Source organism: Tyto alba, unplaced genomic scaffold, assembly GCF_018691265.1.
Source record: "Tyto alba isolate M040663 unplaced genomic scaffold, T.alba_DEE_v4.0 Super-Scaffold_38, whole genome shotgun sequence".
Lineage (NCBI taxonomy): Eukaryota > Metazoa > Chordata > Aves > Strigiformes > Tytonidae > Tyto > Tyto alba.
The window spans coordinates 36,273,141-36,291,099 of record NW_024881313.1 but is presented as its reverse complement, the minus strand read 5'-3'; the positions used below and the strand labels follow the sequence as shown (position 1 = coordinate 36,291,099).

At 49.2% G+C, this 17,959-nt stretch overlaps 1 protein-coding gene across 4 annotated transcripts in view; it reads right to left on the bottom strand.

Annotated features, from left to right (window-relative positions):
• Nucleotides 1–164: 164 nt before the first annotated feature.
• Nucleotides 165–17,959, bottom strand: part of LOC104365343 (mitogen-activated protein kinase kinase kinase 3) — an 82,329-nt gene continuing 64,534 nt past the window's right edge. For all 4 annotated transcript variants that reach the window (XM_042802193.1, XM_042802194.1, XM_033009738.2 and 1 more), the window contains 10 exons: nt 17,529–17,662; nt 14,684–14,757; nt 12,579–12,646; nt 10,532–10,624; nt 9,327–9,521; nt 7,683–7,831; nt 6,943–7,074; nt 4,156–4,285; nt 3,368–3,545; nt 165–2,168 (listed from right to left, as the gene is read on the bottom strand). In XM_042802193.1, coding sequence (XP_042658127.1) covers nt 1,940–2,168; nt 3,368–3,545; nt 4,156–4,285; nt 6,943–7,074; nt 7,683–7,831; nt 9,327–9,521; nt 10,532–10,624; nt 12,579–12,646; nt 14,684–14,757; nt 17,529–17,662 — 1,382 coding nt within the window. In that variant the 3' untranslated portion in view covers nt 165–1,939. The remainder of the gene's footprint in view (nt 2,169–3,367; nt 3,546–4,155; nt 4,286–6,942; nt 7,075–7,682; nt 7,832–9,326; nt 9,522–10,531; nt 10,625–12,578; nt 12,647–14,683; nt 14,758–17,528; nt 17,663–17,959) is intronic.

Here is a 17,959-nt window from a genome sequence, read left to right as displayed (position 1 = left end):
TCCCTGAGGAGGGCTGCCCAGCACCGCCGTGGGTGACTGGAGCAGCCCCCCTGCTTCACCCCAGCTCAGCCTGGGTAAACCGGCAGGCAAGTTTATAGGGAATTGTTTTAGCTATTTCTTTTAATTTGCCCTGACACTACCAGTGTTTTTTTTTTTAAAAAAAAAAACTGAAATAACTCTGATTTTTGCTTCTCTTTTCAGAGCTGTGGACAAGGCAACGCTCCCACCGCCGCTGCAAAGTCTTGATCTCTTTCACACAGAAGAATTCGAGGATGGGTGAAGTCACATGAACAACCAATTTCTCAATTCCCTCTTTAGTCCAAGCAACACTTCTCATTTTCAATTAAAAACAATATTAAAATAAACCTGCGTTTGACACACTGGCCTGAACATGACAACGTCCTGGTAACTGGTTATTTAACCCTTTGCTGAGCTGGGTGGAAAGAGCTAATGCAGCAGGGAAGGAGGAGGTGGCACGGTGCAATTAATTTGTCCAAAATAACAAAGATCTGATTAATTAATTAGCTTCCAGGGACTTTGTGCTTGGTCCCTGCCCAGGTTTTCTAGCAGGGTAGTGCTGGTCAAAGAGGCTAAAGCCCAGTTCTGCCTTCAACTGGCCCATTTTCTTCTGTAACTTGAAATATACTGTGGGAAGAAATCTGCTTCCAGCTGCCCTCAACGGACACAGCTCTGCTCTCCTGGTCTGAGGCTTCGTGGTCCTGCAGTTGCTCCCTCGGGCGCCACCGTGGAGGTGACGTCCCCCTTCCCCGCACCCCGGGCTGGTCCCACAAGGTGTGGAGGAGCAGGCACGCAGCCCAGATCTGCAGGTGCTGGTCCTCTCTCTCTAGTTTTAGGCACCTGCTTGGGTTTTACGGAGACCCACTGGGCTCCCTCCTCCTTTAGCTCCGCGTGAAAAACGCGCTGGCATCCCTCCAGCCCCAGCGGAGCAGCACAGGCACGGGTTCGCAGGGCTATGGCCATGAGCAGAGAGCCGTCCTCGCCAAAACCCCACCCGAACCCTGATGGTTCCCAGCCCAAACTGGCTGGTGCTCAGCCCTACCCACCGCAGGCATCGACAGCATTTAAACATCCCTCCGTACAGCCCGTGGCAGAGGTCCCAGGCATCCGTCCGTGGGTGCACCCCGCAGAGACCTCCTGCGCCCCGAAAAGACCCCTTCTTCCAAGACACTCAAACATACACACACACACACACACACACACACACACAAAGGCAAAGTCAACACAGCTGCTGCATCAGCGCACCCGACTCCGTGCTTTGTGCCGAGTCGAGCATCACTCCTTGATTGTAACCGCTTAAGGCACAGAACAGTATGAAACGCCGCCCCACTGGAGACGTTGGCTGGTCCCACGACCTCCAGGAGGGTTCAGTCCCCTTGTGAACAGGGACACCCGGGTCCCCCCGACACTGCGGTCTGAGGATCATCTCCTCCGGCTTGGCTGAAGCCCCTGTCTGTTTCTGTTCCCCTGCGAAAGGCGGCGACCGCCACTGAGCATCTTATTCCTCCACCGGTCCTGGGGATGCTGCCGGCGTCCCTGTCGTGCTGGGTGGATGTGGGGGTGGGGGGTGGGAAGGACAGATCCCATTTACTGCGCCTTCCCCAGGAGATATGTAACACGGCAAGGGGGGGGATGACCCCGGTATCACTGGTGGCAAGGAGGTCACTTGGTCCGAGGCCGGCGCCCGCACGGTCCGGGCAATCTCCTCGCTCTGAATTCCCGACACCAACAGTCCTGAGGAGCAGCTTGGAAATCCAACAGCGCGGCGGGTGCCGAGCCAGCGACGAGCAAGGAGGGACCTGCGGGGGCCGCTGCCAGGACAGCCCAGGGCGTTGGTCTGAACCGCAGAGCCCGAAAGGCCCCGGGTCTGGCGGCCGCCCCGCTCCCGCCGGCGTTTCCCCATCCCCGCTGCCAGGGGGGCTCAGAGCCCGCAGTTGACGAAGGGGTGCCTCAGCAGGTCCTCGGCCGTCGGCCTCCGCTTCTCCTCCACGAAGATCTGCTTGAGGAAGTTGCGGCAGGAGTTGGAGACGCCGTCGGGGAGCTGGGGGTTGGTCGGCTGGGTGGCGATTTTAAAAATAGCCGCCATGGCTTCGAACTCTGCCCACGGCGGCTTCTCCGTTAACATCTCCACCACGGTGCAGGCCACGCTCCTGCAACAACGCCAAGCACACAGGGGTGAGACAGCGGGTAAAGGGGGGGGGGGGTGGATTTTTATGTGAAGTCCGATCAGCTCTAGGATTGCACCTGCCTGAAACGGACTCTGCGGGGAGCAAACCCACATGAGAGATGGGCATGTGTCTCTGGTACACGTAGCCCCTGAGGCTTGCTGTTCTCACAGGTCCTTGGCACTGGGCTTCCCACTCCTACTAGCAGAAGTGAACTTGCAAGCCTTGCCCTGAAGCTGGTGGCTTTTCTGCCTATATTAACTGACAGGTATTAAGTTTCATAAAAGCGTGCGAGAGCGCTTCTTGGAGCATCCCCTGAAGGGAAACCCAGGCGCAAGTTTAGACACCACAGTTTCAGCAATAGCATGTAGTTCCCCAGAAAGCTGAGCTAGAACAAAACACGTTTGCCTACATCCAACTTCATCTCCGATGTGGAGGAGCAAGTCAGACGAGCAGGAAAGAGCCCAAGAGGTTCCTCTGTGCTTGCTGAGGACTCATCTCAGCAGGGACCCCTCTCTGCCACCTAACAAACTGAACCACTTCTCCCTCCCATGAGCCAGAACACTGCTCTGTTGGAGGGACTAGTTTTTGTTGATCCTACTTGCTTGGGCACCCAAAGGAAAGCACACTGCAAAGACAGTGCTTCCTCTTCATTTACTGGGAGAATTTAGTAGTGTTATTCCTACCCTTTCAGGCTCCAGCTGACACGTCCACAAACCAAAATATTCACAAGCAGCCAATGATTTTGGTTGTCTTTGTGCCTGAGCCACATCCAAACATCCCACAGCAGATTTTGAGAGGCCGTATGAGATCCCCCTGAGCCGGGTTTAGCTAACCTAAATTCAGGGTCACCAAAACACAGGAGCTCTTTTAGCAAACTTTGTTATCAACCTGCTTTCCAGAATTATAGAGAAGCTATGGTGTTGAGCTGCACATGACCCTCACACGCGGTAAGAGCTTCCAGAAGCAAGCTGTGATTCTGAGTGCTCCTGTTTTGGGACCTTCAGTTACAACACACTCCCTATGGATATCTGCACAGCTGATCCTAACATTCAGCTCCTATTTCCATCCTTTGCATTGCTCTGTTTTCCAGTTACTAGCTACATCTGTTGCTCCCATCGTAACTTCCCAAAGGGACTGTTTGATTTAAGCAGTAGTGGTGGGGTTTCTACTGTATTCCTTACCACACATCAGCTTTCCTTCCGTAACCCTCTCCACTGATAACCTCTGGGCTCATCCAGTATGGTGTTCCCGTGACAGATTTAATCCCAGTCCCAGACATGCAGATGGTCTGGATGCGTTTGCTGGCCCCAAAATCTCCAAGTTTCACATTTCCAGCAGAATCTCTCAAAATATTGGCACCTGGGGTAAAAAGCAAAACCAAAAACCCCAAGAGATGAAGCAGCAACCTGAACTGAAGTGGCTACAGTGAGGAGAGCAGGAAGGGCACGGGCAAAGAGCCAGGCACGAGGGAGCCCAAAGGGCCTTGGTGGGCCTGGACTCAGCATTACGTAAAATCCCTCTCTCCTAAGGTATCTGCTCTCCCATAGGGTTGACTTCCACCAGCACCTCCTCACTCAGCAGGTTTCCCAAGAGCAAGCAATGAGCGGAAGATGACAGATCATCCTCCCCACCCACAGACAGCAGAACAGAGCCTCAGATCTCTCTGAATGCCAGGGCCTCTCAACTCTTGGGTATGTTTCACCAGGTTTTTAGATGTGTAAGGCAGTTCACAATAATCCCTCTCAAGAGTACTTAATCTGGGCTTCCCAAGCAGGAAGACAGCACAAAATTTTGGTTTCAGCTGCTTGTTCAAGATTCTTACAGGTCAAGTTGGTGAAGGCCAGGGGCAAAAATACTTTCCATACCAAATCCCAGCACTATGTTTTACGCAGTAATTTATATTGGGGCAGGGGGGAGGTTGGGTTGAACAAATCCAAGCAAGCAAGAAGCCTCTGTATCACCCACTCACCTTTAATGTCCCTGTGGACAATCATATTGCTGTGTAAGTAGAAGACCCCCTGCAGGATCTGCCTGGTGTACTTCCGTGTGACGTTCTCGGTCAGAGCACCATAAGCTTTTAACTGGTCCTTTATTGAGCCCTGTTGAAAAGAAACAGCACACACCAACCATAAGGACCAGCAGAACCATAATGTCACAGTGACTTTTTAAACTTTCCTGATCACTCTATCTTCCAGCTCAAAACACCCTTAACTCTTCTGTAGAAACAGCAAGATAAAAATCCACTAAGTGCTGAATGGAGCAAAGACTTGTCCTCAACATTCCAGATCACAGCGGAGAAAAAGGTATGGTCTCTGGTACAGTCTCTGGCATCTATCAGTGCCACCTTCTGCCAACACAACAGATCTTTTCCCCCCTCTAGTGGCTGGACATCACTAATAGCTCACAGAGAAGGACCAAACTGTTGAGGAGTTACAACTCAAGTGAGAGGATCAACGCGACTAGTTCTTCAGGACTGATGAGTCAGCATTCTATGAAGTCTCCCCCCACAACTTCTCACGACTAGAAGTACCCACTGCCATGAGGGAGACAGACTCACAAGGGTCATGGCCAGGCCCTCATGGGACTGCTTCAGGTTAGATAATTTGCAAGTACTTGATTTTCTGCCCCAGGCATGCGGGCTCCTACTGGTTTGATTTTATTGATCAAAGAGGAAAGGAAGCAGAGTTGCAGGCATCTATCATCTGCAAGAGGTTGACCCCTTTGGTTTTAGCTGTATTTTCTGTCTACTTGGAAATGGATGTCCCACACTATGCCAGAGCTGGGTTTTAGCAGGGATGAACCAGAGGCAGATCTGGGGTTCAATCAGAGAGGTTGCACCCAGCTCTACCGCCAGCATTCAGGTTAGGTGGAAAGCAGGAGGGGAAACTCATCCTGTTTCTGCCTGTCCTGCAGCTCTGGGCTTGACTCAAGATCGCCATAGTCCTTCTGTTCTGGAAACAGTGGGCTGCTCTGCTCCAAGCCAGTCAGTCAAACTTTATCAGCTTTCCCACATCCACCCACCTCTGCTGTTGCTCTGCCCAGCTACTGTTTTGGCCTTCTTTTGAAGCTGGTGGTGTTCATGTGGTTGGGCCTCTTTCCCTTTCACAGAGCGACTCAAGTAACCCGAGACCCTCTGAAATCACCCCCTGGTACAACATGTATGCAGGGTACGTTCCAAGGCTTCTTATCCTGGCCTCCCTCACCCTAATCAGTGGACATCAAACAAGAAAGGGGATCAGGGTCTTCAAGGCCTGTGGTCAAATAGACCAGTCTGTTTTCCAAGCATAAATTAAAAAAAAATAATCTTATGGGCAGGGCAGGACAGAAAATAGAGTCAGCTGTTTAATGGGAGCAATCATAGGAATGCCAGGCTAATGGTGCACCCGAGCTTGGCCCCGTGAAGATTGTGCCAAGCTGGCTGTGTTAAATCAGAAGCTTGGCCAGACTCAACATTGCAGAGCAGCTGTCCTGCAAGATTTGGGAACTCATTCATTTCCACTGGCCTTGGAAACTAAAGTCCTGAGTTGATTTTGTGAAGTGAGCTGTTGTTGCAGCATGAAAGTCAATCTGTATTTGGTCAGAGCTCTGGTTTATCACTAAAAAAAACAAATATTCAGCTCCCAGCCCTGCTGGACACTGCCCCAGCATCAAATGTAGGTTTCCTGGCTGCTAACAAACATCGACACACTGCAGAGTAGGCAGCAAGGAAACTGCTGAAAGTCCCAGGGTTTGCTCCTCTGGGTCCATTCCTCGTGGTAAGGCCTGAAAGTGAGATGCCTGCCCACAGGGAGAGAGGGAGGACATGGCTTGGAAGGGACTCAAACGTGTGGAAGTCCACCTGATTACTCACATGGAAGAGGCCTTACGAGAGCTTCTAGCACATTTACTAATGACCACAGTTATTTGCGACCAGATGACTTAATAGTCCCTTCTGACCTTACAAATCTCTGTATAAACAAGGGTTTATTCTCCCACACTCCGGGGAATTAATCCAGCTGGACAGGCGGGACTTAGGAGAACAGATCCTCCGGGAATGTAAGTAGTGTTATGCTGGTTTATACCAACCAATGACTTTGTCTAGATGGCTGATGTCATTCACACGCTCACAAACAGAGAAGGAGAAGTTCAATTAATCTGTACATTCTCCAGCCTTTAGACTCGCTCAGAGCTTTCTGATCTTCTTTTTCCCTAGGACTATTTCATTCTGTACCAGCAAAGTCACCAACTGAAGCCACTCCTGCACGAGAAGATAATGTGACCAACAAAAAGTTCTGTCCTGAACAGGAGACTTACAAGTGAGTAACAGTGTTTTTAATATACACGTGCTGAAAGCCATAAATAATTGGTGACAGCTGTGGGTGGACAGTTGTACTATTAGCTTTTCCTGCAGGGATTTGCAATAAATACTTAAGGATAGGCTCAGGCCACAGTGTTGGAGTCAGATCTGGATCATGTCCTACATTCACCAAGTTCAGATTTCAGACTGAACACACCCTGCTCCAGGATTCAAACCTAAAACCTGCTTTCAAGGCTTTTGATTTCACCCAGTGCATGCTGAGGGCCTTCACTGTGACATCTGACTCACAACTTAAGTTTTCCCGAGCCTTAGGGAAGCCATCCATTGTTTTGGTTTGACTCATTAGATATAGAGCAGCTCAGCTGAGTTTAACTCTAGATCCAAATTTCACTGAACTCCAGGGCAGCCTAAATCAGTTCCCTGTCACTCAAGCCAATCTTTAGCAGAAACTGCACTTACCCCTGGCATGTATTCAACAAAGATGGACAGTTTCTTCTCCTCAGGATCCCGCAAGCACCCGTAGTACTGCACTATCCTGTCGTGACGGAGAGTCTTCAACAGCTGAATCTCACATTCTAAGGCATTCACCTCCTGCAACAAAACAGATATGCTTTGTGATGAAAGGGAATGGTCACTTGGGGAATATTATCCAAAAGAGTGCTCGATGTTGAGCACTCTTTTCATAGCACCTGTGAAGTTGCCCACGAGGATATCAGCTACACAGGGCTCAGAAATGAGGAGCAGTGCCCTAAGAAAATGGGAAGGAGAAAGACAGATGGAGTAACACAGGGGCTTGGCTTTGAGACAGGTTTACTTATTACTATTACTTGTGCTCAAGGAATTTTTCTGGAAAGGTGTGAATGAAGACACCAGCAAAGCTAATGCAGCGCCCAGAGTGGGAAGAAGGTGAAGGGAGCAAAAAAGCCAAAACTAAGGAAGAGCAGACAGACCTGCAAGAGATGATACCCAAGACAGAGTGGACCAACACAATCAAGGAACTAGGAGGTAGAGAAGTCACCACAGCATGCTGACTGGTGCCACAAGCCATTTAGGACCACTCCAGAGAGGGCGAACACCACATACTGTTTCCATTCACTGCCCTCCATGAGGGAAACAGGCCCCTCTGCCACTTCTACCCTTGGTCTCCAGCCCACAATTCCCCAACGTGCTGCAGAACGCAGTCCTGCCCTCATACTCACTTTACTTGTCTCTTGACTGTCAGGGTCGAAAGGCACCTGCTTCACTGACAGCTCCCGGCCAGTGTCAGCATCATAGCAGAGATAAACTTCCCCAAAAGCTCCTCTTCCGAGCAGCTTTCCCAGCCTCCAGTTCACAGGTGCCTGCAGGGCTACACGAGAGGGAAGGGGGTTGAAAGAAGAGCACAGCAAGGAGACTTCAGCATCAGGATCCATCTGACCCTACAGAGTGCAGATCAGGCTCACAATGAGCTCACCAGGGCAGGCAGTGAGCCACCCTCTTCCAGGAGCACCGTGACAAACCAGTTTTAATTGCACCAGTGTTACTGGTGCTGGAGGGGATGTCTCCCAGTCTGCATTAGTATAAAGCAGAAACAAGTCCCAGAGTCACAGAATGGTTTGGGTTGGAAGGGGCCTTAAAGATCACCTAGTTCCATCCCCCTGCCATGGGCAGGGCCCTCTTCCCCCAGCCCAGGGTGCTCCCAGCCCCATCCAACCTGGCCTTGAACCCTTCCAGGGAGGGGGCAGCCACAGCTTCTCTGGCCAACCTGTGCCAGTGCCTCACCACCCTCACAGGGAAGAATTTCTTCCTTGGATCTAATCTAAATCTGCCCTCTTTCAGTTTAAAACCGTTAACACTCATCCTATCCCCACAGTCCCTGATAAGGAGTCCCAGTCCCTCCCCACCTTTCCTGTACACCCTTTAAGCACTGGGAGGCTGCTCTAAGGTCTCTCCGGAGCCTTCTCTTCTCCAGGCTGAACCCCCCCCAACTCTCTCAGCCCGGCCTCCCAGGGGAGCTGCTCCAGCCCCCCGAGCATCTTCGTGGCCTCCTCTGGCCCCGCTCGAGCAGCTCCGTGTCCTTCTGCTGTTGGGGGCCCCAGAGATGCACAAAGCACTGCAGCAGGGTCTCACAAAAGCAGAGTAGAGGGGAGAATCCCCTCCATCAACCTACTGGCCACACTTCTCTTGGTGCAACCCAGGACATGGTTGGCTTTCTGGGCTGCGAGCACCACAACCACAGTTCTTTAGGAGTCCTTCCTCGAAAAACTGCTTTCCCAGCCGATGTTGAACTTTCTCTCCTCTGCCATGGGAATGGCTAGCAGGATACAGCATGGCCAAACAGCAACCCAGGGAAGGACCAGTAGAGAGTTTTATCTCACTTGTCATTCCCAGGTTATTATCCATCACTGAACAGGCTGAGAATGCACCCATTTCTATAGCATGGCCAATCTTGCAATACCAGAGCAGCCTGACATACCATCTTTGAGTGCTGGGGTGATAGTAGTGTAAGCCAAGGAACAGAGACTCTGGATGCATTTGCTCCCACATCCCAAGTCTCCTGCATGAATACACTAACAGTCCAACACAGAAGCAATTTTCTGCAATTCAGCAAGTGATGAACACCAGCTGACTCCAGACACGCTCTCAGCAAAAGGCCAAAGTAAGATCCATTGTGTTGTATTAAATCTTTCTCATTGAGACATAAGCTAGCGCAGTGTGCCTCATGTTGGGGGTGGAATCAAAGTGCATTCACACATGGTTAGCTTAGCTGGTGCCCAGTAACTCAGCTAGTCATGGTAACTTAATTTTGTGTCAAGACGTGGATGTACTGAGACCTCAGGCACTAGCAGCTTTGATTCACTTACAGTTCCTAGCTTTTGTAGGGGAGGTACTGAAGACCTGCAGACCTTTTTCACAATTGTTCCACCATTTGGGCCTGTACTCATCATACTGCAAGGTGCTGAGCTTGCTGTCCCCATTAAAGCTCTTGGTTCTGCTAGAAGGAACAAGCTGAAACAGGTTCTCCTGTGGGAAGTAACTCCTGGGGAAAGTCCTCCGCCCTGTGGGATAAAAGGGGGAGAGTTATGGCAGGAACAAGCACACCAGCTTGGATCTACCTATCATCACCTTCTCATGTCACTGCCCAGATGCAGTGATGCACCTCTTCAAATTAAACAGAACAAGTTTAATGAAACTGAAGCAAAGCCCTGTGAACATTTTTAATTCAATTTAAGAGTTGTTAACAGCAGGCATTACATCTAATGCAGATGTTTCCAGAGGGTTGTGCAACAGTTTAATTACATTAGGGTTTTTGTTGGCTGTTACTCACAATTAAACTCTGAACAGGCAGGGATTTACACTGCAAATTATCCCTGCCATCCTCTAAATCCACAATATAAATGACCACACGAGCAATGCCAGATCTCATAACTGCTTTCACAAGGGTGGTGTCAGCGAGAGGTGAAGTTCATTCTGGAAAGCTCAATATGCTGTCTGCATGTCTTCAGTATTTTTTTTTCCAAGGGAATTTGATTCTTACTCAGTTTTGCCTCTCACCACTTGCAGTCTCATACAGTGAAGGAAGAAGCAGCAAGAATAGGGTGGACCCCAAAACCCAGAGCTCACCAGCTTAAAACAGAGATGTGAACAGATACTGGTACCCTGAAATTGCTAGGGGAATTCCTACAGCTCTGTGAGAAACCTGCTGTAAAGGTCACAAACCAGCATCCTCAAAAGCAAGCAATTTAGGGGAACAGAAAGGTTGATATTGCCAGGGATGAGAAATACCAATCATCCATGTGGCTAAGTTAAAACAACTGGTTTAAACAGAGAAGGAGCTGAGCACTGACTTTCATTCATGCTCTAGATGCCCAGCACTCCCCAAGAGCAGACCTCCAGAGTCTCACAGAGGATGCTCTTCAGAATATGCAAGCAAATCCCAAATTACTCAATGGTTCTCCCTTTATTAGAAACCTCCCCTTCCCAAGTCTCTCCAGCCCTGGGCACTGTCACAAGCCATCGAGATCCTGCACCAAGCACCTCTCACCCCGGCCCTCCATGATTTTCTTACCGTCACTGTAGTCCTTGCGACTTTGGGAGAGGTGGTACTGCCTTGGGAAGGTCCCACCTTTCCCAAACCTCTCACAGAACGGGATGTCGAAATCTGACAGGAGGGAAGAAGACACATGTTTCTGAGATCAGCTCAGTATCAAATGCCCAGAGCGCTTCTTATGGGGAAGCTTTCTGGTCTTTACACTGAATTACAGGCAAGAAGAAAGTGACAAGCTGATCCTTTACATGACCACACATTCCCCAAGGCTCACTCTGAAATCTGTCTACAGTCACACATGCCTTAGTGGAAAATAAAGGTTAGACACACTGGTCTGGGTCCCCCTAAAGCAAAGAGGTTTAACTGCTGACTTTATGGATCCTGGCCTACATTGTTCAAATACAAGGCAGGGAATTAATATAGACCATGCCTGGTTTCCGAGACACAGCACTAAACATGTTATTTGACATGGAAAAATGCAAAAACTAGTGTGGAAACAGAACTGCCAGGCAGGGTCAGGCCCAGACCCATCTCCTCCAGAACCGCTACTCTGATACCAGCTATTTCCAGGGAAATACAAAAATCTAGCACTTGGCTAACACTGGAAAATATCTCCCCTCTTTCTTCTCAGATATGTCTCATGACCTCTGAAAGCCAGAAACCAATGTGTACCTCCAGAGCTCCAAACTTTTATACTTACTTTGACTAAAAGCTAGAAAGATAGACTTTGAATATACAGAAGGGATTAAAGACCATCAGAGTTTAGGCTAGTGAGATTATGATAGAGATGGATGGACATGTGAGATAACGACATATTTTTTTAATAAAAAAACCCCACAGCACAGGAAGCCATTGCTGGTAGCACTGAATAATTTGAGATTAAAATATCTGTCGTTTCCACCCCCCCATCTTTCACCTCCTGTTTTTCCTCCATCCAACAATAATGACACAGTCTGTTCTGATTGTTTGTTTGTCTTAGCCTGGGGCCAGCAGCTGCTCCTTGGAGACCTCTCCTGGCCTCTGCTGCACTTCAGCATGATTTCCCCATTACAGCAGCGTGCAGGAGAAGCGCATAATGGCTGAAATATGGTCAGCAAGAAAAGCAACAAGGACAGGTCAAGAGGTTCTCGGCGAGCCACATGTGAGCGACGATGCCGAGTGGTGTCTCAAAGCAAAATGCCTCCCCTATCACTAGGGATGTATTAAAACCTTCCAGCAACGTGGACTGACCGCAGCTTCATCTCTACAGTTCAATCTAGAAATCCTGGCTCAGGCCAAAAATGAGTTATCATGCCACAGGCTGACTGCCATTTGCTCATTTTTAATAGTGAAAGTCATTACAATATTACAGAGTTTCCATGATTTAACCAGCTGGATGTTTATAAGTGATTAAGCAGTAACTGATGATCCTTGTAAGTTACCAATACACTTTCTCTACCATCATTTGCAGTATTACAGATCATTATTAATGCAAGTGGAAGAGGTATAACTCCCTAGAGAGTCTGAGACTCGGGTTTTGCAATGTAGGAAGTCTGGATCCTGCAAGTGCAACTCACGGGTACTAACAGAGACAAAACGTGATCCCATGAGGTTGCTTCCAGCTTGTCAGCACCTCGCAGTTGTCTCCAAACACAAGAGCAAGGCCCCCTCAGCAACTTCTTCCAACACAGAACTCACCTCTGATCTTTCAACTGCTTTACTTGCTTATATTCATTTACTTCAGGGCCCCTGCTACCCAGTTTGGCCTGTTGTTGCTGTAAATTGATTCCCAAACCCGGACCAAAAGTTCTGCAATGCTACTGCTATTGCTGCAGAGCCAAGAAGGGTTAATAATGATAAGAGCAGCCCTGCCTGTGTTTGGTGCTCTGGCTCTTCTGATTTTGGAGAACATTCATGTTTGATCCTTGCAAGGACATTTCTAAAGTGTAACCTAAGCAATGGAGCTGGTTTGCTTGATTGTTTTTAATTGCTTTTCATGCAATGCCATCTCTCTGAACAGCCTTTATCCAGTCTCTTTACTACATGCTTTTTATACTTTAAGCAAATACAAACCTCTAAGAATGCTTACCCATGCAATCAAGACTGTCTTTGGGATGGGTCTTCCTTCCAGGAACAGGGGTTTGGGTAAAGGGAGGGCTGCAAAGGGATGAAAAAAAAAAATAATAAAAGGATACATTTTATTATATCAGAAAAGCTATGGAATGAATTAGGAGGTGATTACAAGCAGAAAGAACAGATTGTATCACAAGATATCACCGATGAGACCAGACTACCCAGCTGAGCTCCCATCTTCAGCAGGTACAAGAATGAAGCTTGTTTTTTGCAGCACCCCTTTTGTTTGCTACAGGAAGAAGCTGCGATCCAGAAGAACACCACAGTCACCAGGCTGAAACTACGCAGCCAAAGACCACAACCCCTATGCACAAGACAGCACAGAAGGAGGGCTACAGATTTCTCTTCCCTCAACGTCAGCTGTTCAACCATGCAACTCTGCTTTCTATGAACACTGCTTAGTTGCTGCAGATGGACACACTGAAGTCCTTCAGTCACGCTTGATTCATTCAGGTCTCCCCTTCTCTGTAACATCATCCCCAACCGTCCCAACACAAGAGGGTTCATACCACCAGTGGGCACACGCACCCTCCCAGGAGACCAGGAGGGAGAGTGTGGGATTGGTGCTTCAAGGCTTAAGGTCTGTAAACTACACTGAGAGGGTGATAAAGCATTGCAAGGGGATCTCAGCAACCATAGCTTCCCCCCAGCCTCTGTAAGGGCCAACAGGGTGATGTGGACAGGTTGTTTTTCCACTCTCCCTTTTAACAAAATAGGCACAGTAGTAGAAATCTGCTTTTGTAAATTGCTCTAAAATCTGCTCATGTCAAAGCTGATCACGGCGGGTTTGCTGCAGCAAAGAGGAATTTGTCATGTTATTTCTTAGCACCAGACAGGTCACCATGTCTGGTGACTAGCTCTGCCCTCTTGGGGCTAATGCCATCTCAAGCAATTGGCTGCAAGGACTCAGCTACATCTTTGCAGGAATAGCCATACTTACTCCTTTCTGCCTTTGAAGAATACAGCCCTCCTTGTGCCTTTTCGAGCTCCTAGATCCCATGACTCAACGCAGCTGCCTGCTTCTTTGAATCTCAAATCAAGCTATACTGCCCTCTCACAGACATGCCTAACACTCTTCCCTCAGTTCGTAATAGCGTGTTACAACCAGACCGTGCTCTTCTGTTGTTCTTCCTAGCAAAGTCTATGCAAAACCAAAGCTGGGAGCACAAGGAACCCAGCTTCGATACAGCCTTAACAATGAGCAAATACATCACAGGAAATTATTAAAAGCCACAAAAAGGAAATGGATCTTGATGCTGAGACAGATCCAAAGCGCACAGCGCTGCAAACCCGAAGCACGCCGCACAATCAACACAATGCAGACTTGCTGGAACACAGCCTTGGTGCTGTACGGCAAAAGCAACAGGGGGAAAAAAAAGAAAAAATAAAAAAAAAAAACTTTGATGCAGATGGAAAAAAATATATATTGCTTCCCAAAAGGACACTGTGTCTTATACACAGCCTACCGTGCACAGCAGCAAACACACGGTTGCTGTGCACGTGTGAGCTTGGACCAACCAGCAGCACCAACTATTGAACGGCAGCCTGTGCTAGTACAATGTGTCCTAGTTGCTTCCTGCTGAGAAGCTAAACTTAGTTGTTGCTCATCTGGTGTCCTCAGCACCTTGACTGACACCTCTGTGGCTGCTGGCAGTGCACAGGGCCTGCCAAATTTACAAGTGGTCAGTGGAGAGCAGACAGCATGCCCTGGGAGGAGGAGGAGGCATGGAGAGTGTAATGGAATACTGACCCAGTGACTGCAGAAAGCCAGAGGGGTAAGAGAAGGATCTGACTGAAGCAGGAAATCTGGGCACAGAAAGCCAGACTGGCTGCAGATTCCCAGTTACTCTGTCCAGCTCAGGTTCTTGCAATTCAAATTGTACCATCACACCGATGTCTCTGCTAGGATCTGGTTTTTATCATTCAAGATAAACTTGGGCTTTCTCAGGTGCATCCTCATCCCAACAGGAACCTCAAGGGATGCCACTGATCCCGCTCTTCTCCCGCCGTGGAGCGGAGGCTGTATTTCAGCTTGTGAACACGGTGACAGGCACAGCTCACCTGTCCACAGATCTGTCCAGCGACTGGCAGCTCCCAGACAGCGACCCATCGGGGCTGATGAAAGCTTCAAGCATCTGAGAGTGAAAGAAAAGGGAAAAACAATAAAACCATGCACTGTAGCTCTTCAAGCTCCAGTACTAGCAAATCTCTGCAGGGTCAAAAAAGCTCCACCGCAGCTGGCTGAATTACACCAAATGATGCCAACCCCAGTACAGATGAAATCCAACCTAACAAAAGTTTTCTTCCCAGTGGAAATCCATTTATGACACCCCATCTATTGTTCTTTCCAACTACTATTTGCTAGTAGGAAAACTGAGGCAAAGATAGTTAGCACCCTGACGTTCAAAGCAGGCTGAGAAGTCAATGAGATTCAAAATGCTCAAAGTATTTGTGAAAAAATAAAAATGAAATAAAATAATATCAGGACACAAGCAATGCGCCCAAGGCCAAGTGGGTACTGTGGGCCACAGCCAGGATCACAGCCCTGGACTCCTGACATCCCCGAGCTGCCCTGGCACACGAGACCAGCCTTCCTCTCTGGTGATAAGCGAAGCATCATCAGGGCTTTTGGCTGGAGGAAGTATCTTGGCTCTCACTAGCTCAGTGAGTCAAAAGCTGCATTTGTGTTGCTTCCTGGATGAGACATTGTACTGGATGGGGTTATTTATAGCTGGTTATTAACAATAGAGGTTTTGTATCGAGTGGCAAACCTAGGGGCTATGTGCACTTCTACGTGGAGCAGAACTTGCTCAGGGCCACGCTGTGCTGCAGTCGGTACAACGCTTCCTCCTGGCTGCAGACCCACTGTGAACACTCGCTAACCCTGACTCCACAGCCAGCCCCAAGCCCAGCTCCTTCCCAGGAAAGCTGAACAACGAGGGTTAAACACCACGTGGAGTCACCCTTCCCTGGCTCCTGGACCCACATCACTCCTCCTTTCCCGTGTACAGCAACAGCCTCCCTTTCCACACGCTGCTCCTGTGTTAGACCTCCTCAGCTGGTTGTCATAACAGCTCGCGTTGTTTTGGCAGGACAGTTCCAATTGGAAAGTGCAATTTTTCTTTGCTTCTCAGTTTACCCCAAAGCCTCATCCTTCAAAAACCACAGAGGAGCAAGATCTCTGCTAGACCCCACTCGCCACCTCTGCCAGCCATGCCAGGTCTTTCCCAGCAGTTAAAATAATGCTAAAACAGACACAATTCTAAAAAGCATAAAATTGGGAATCCAAGCAGGCTCCTTACTCAGCCTCTGTTCATCTGCCAAGCTGGTCTCAAGGCAAAGACTACAGTTACATCACAGGCTTGCATGGGGGCATCCCCCAAAAGGCAGCAAGCACCAGCTTGTTAGTCCATAAGGGGAAAAGCAGTGCTGCTCAATGAGAATAAAAAAAAAAAAAAAAAAACACAACACACCAAACAAAAAACGACCATCCCCAAATCCCCTTTCTCCTGCATTTAATTTGCCAGAGAAGGGCAGCAGGCCACCCACAGTGTGACGCTGGGAAAAAGCGAGAAGAGCATCTGGGAACCTTCATCAGGAGCAGGCTCGGAGCTCAGCTAGCGCTAACAGAGCTCCATTAACAGCCAGTGGAGCTGCACTGATTTACACCCAAGGGGGGGTTCATGGGGACCCTCCCTCTGCACGCACACACACTTTGTCTTAATCCTACCAAACGTGTTTGGAAGGCATGTGAAAACAATAGAAAGCCAACTTTTGGCTGCAAGGAGCACAAGATACATCTGCACTCTGACACTGCCAAGACTCACCCGGAGTGACTTCTTATTTTATTAATGGCTGTATAATAAATTGTGGAAAACACAACTTTGCCATGGAAACACTGGCACAGCCTGCACACAAAAGCTGAACTAGTGGGTGCTATTTAAGCGTAGGAAATGCATGTGTCCTGAGGCAAGGTCCTTGGGGGCTGTCACAGCAGCTTGCTGGAGTGAGCTTAGGGCTTCCGGACGTCCGTCCTGCATGGCCTGCCCTCCTGCAAATTGTGGACCCTGGTCCTGCCCTTCCAAGAGCTTTGCAAAAATGAATTGTGTTCCTGGACAGCCCAGCTGGCTTCACAGGACCTATATTAAGCTCTTTGGAGCTATAGCTTGAGCAGAAATGCAAATGGAGAGGGAAGTGTAAGCTGCTCCCCCTCTGATCCCTCAAACACGGCAGTTTCCCCCATCATGGGTACCAAATTGACTGGAGGAAGAGGTGCTGCTGATCACTGTGCTGAAGAACTAGCTGCTCTTTTGTTACTGAGGGACTGGAATATACAAACTCCTTAAGGGAGGAAGAAAAAAAAAAATATATATATATGGGGGGGAGGGACAGAGGGAGAAAAAAAAAAAATATATATATATATATATGGGGGGGAGGGACAGAGGGAGAAAACCACAGAGAGCTGTGGGCAGAGCCAAAAACTGCAACCGGAGCCCGGGCAGAAACGGCACACGGGAAGCAGCGAGAGCTGCTGACATCCCCAGGCTGTTGCAATCGCAGGCAAGCGGTGACTCGGCACACTCCCTCGTGGCCCCCGGGATCTGGGAAGGCTGTGGCCACGAGTGACGGGCAGCTGGCGTGCATGTGTGTCCCAGATCTGTGCTCCTCCAAGAGCTACCTGAGCATGTTGCCATCACCACCGCAGCTGGCTTTTAGGGTTCCTGGAAATCGGGCCTGCTGTTTCTTGAGCCTTGGAAGCCTGGGGGCACCCGTTCCTGGAAAAAGCTGGCCTGAGCCCCATGCACAGGGCCCGCTGGGGATTTAATGTGGGAATGGCACTCGTGGCACAGCCTGCCTTATGCCTGATGCTGCCCCGGTTTAACCCACACACCCTGGCTCCACTTACGTTCTGATCCATGGTCTCGGGGATGAACTCGCCCTCGCTGTTGATGCTGGTATAGGATCCTTGGCGAGCAATCTGCTGCTGCTCTTCAGGAACGCTGCCCGGGGGTGGAGAGCTCCGGCCAGTGTGAAGAGAGCCTAGGACACAAGAAAGGCACAGGTCAAGGAGAGGAGTTGCCACATCCAGATTCTTCCAGAGACATGTTACAGCGATCACGGACCTCCTGGACATGCTGCTGAGTGTGAACTTTTGTGGAAGCAAGAGGAGCTAGAGATGTGATACTGTTTATGGGCATCCTACACAACTTTTGCAACAGAGACAGTTTGTTACTGTGGGGCCACACAACATCTAGCAGACTTGGCCTTTAACCTATCCTGGATCCTCAAAACTGTGCACTGCATCCAGGTGCTTTGTCAATGCCAGAAAGAAAAGAG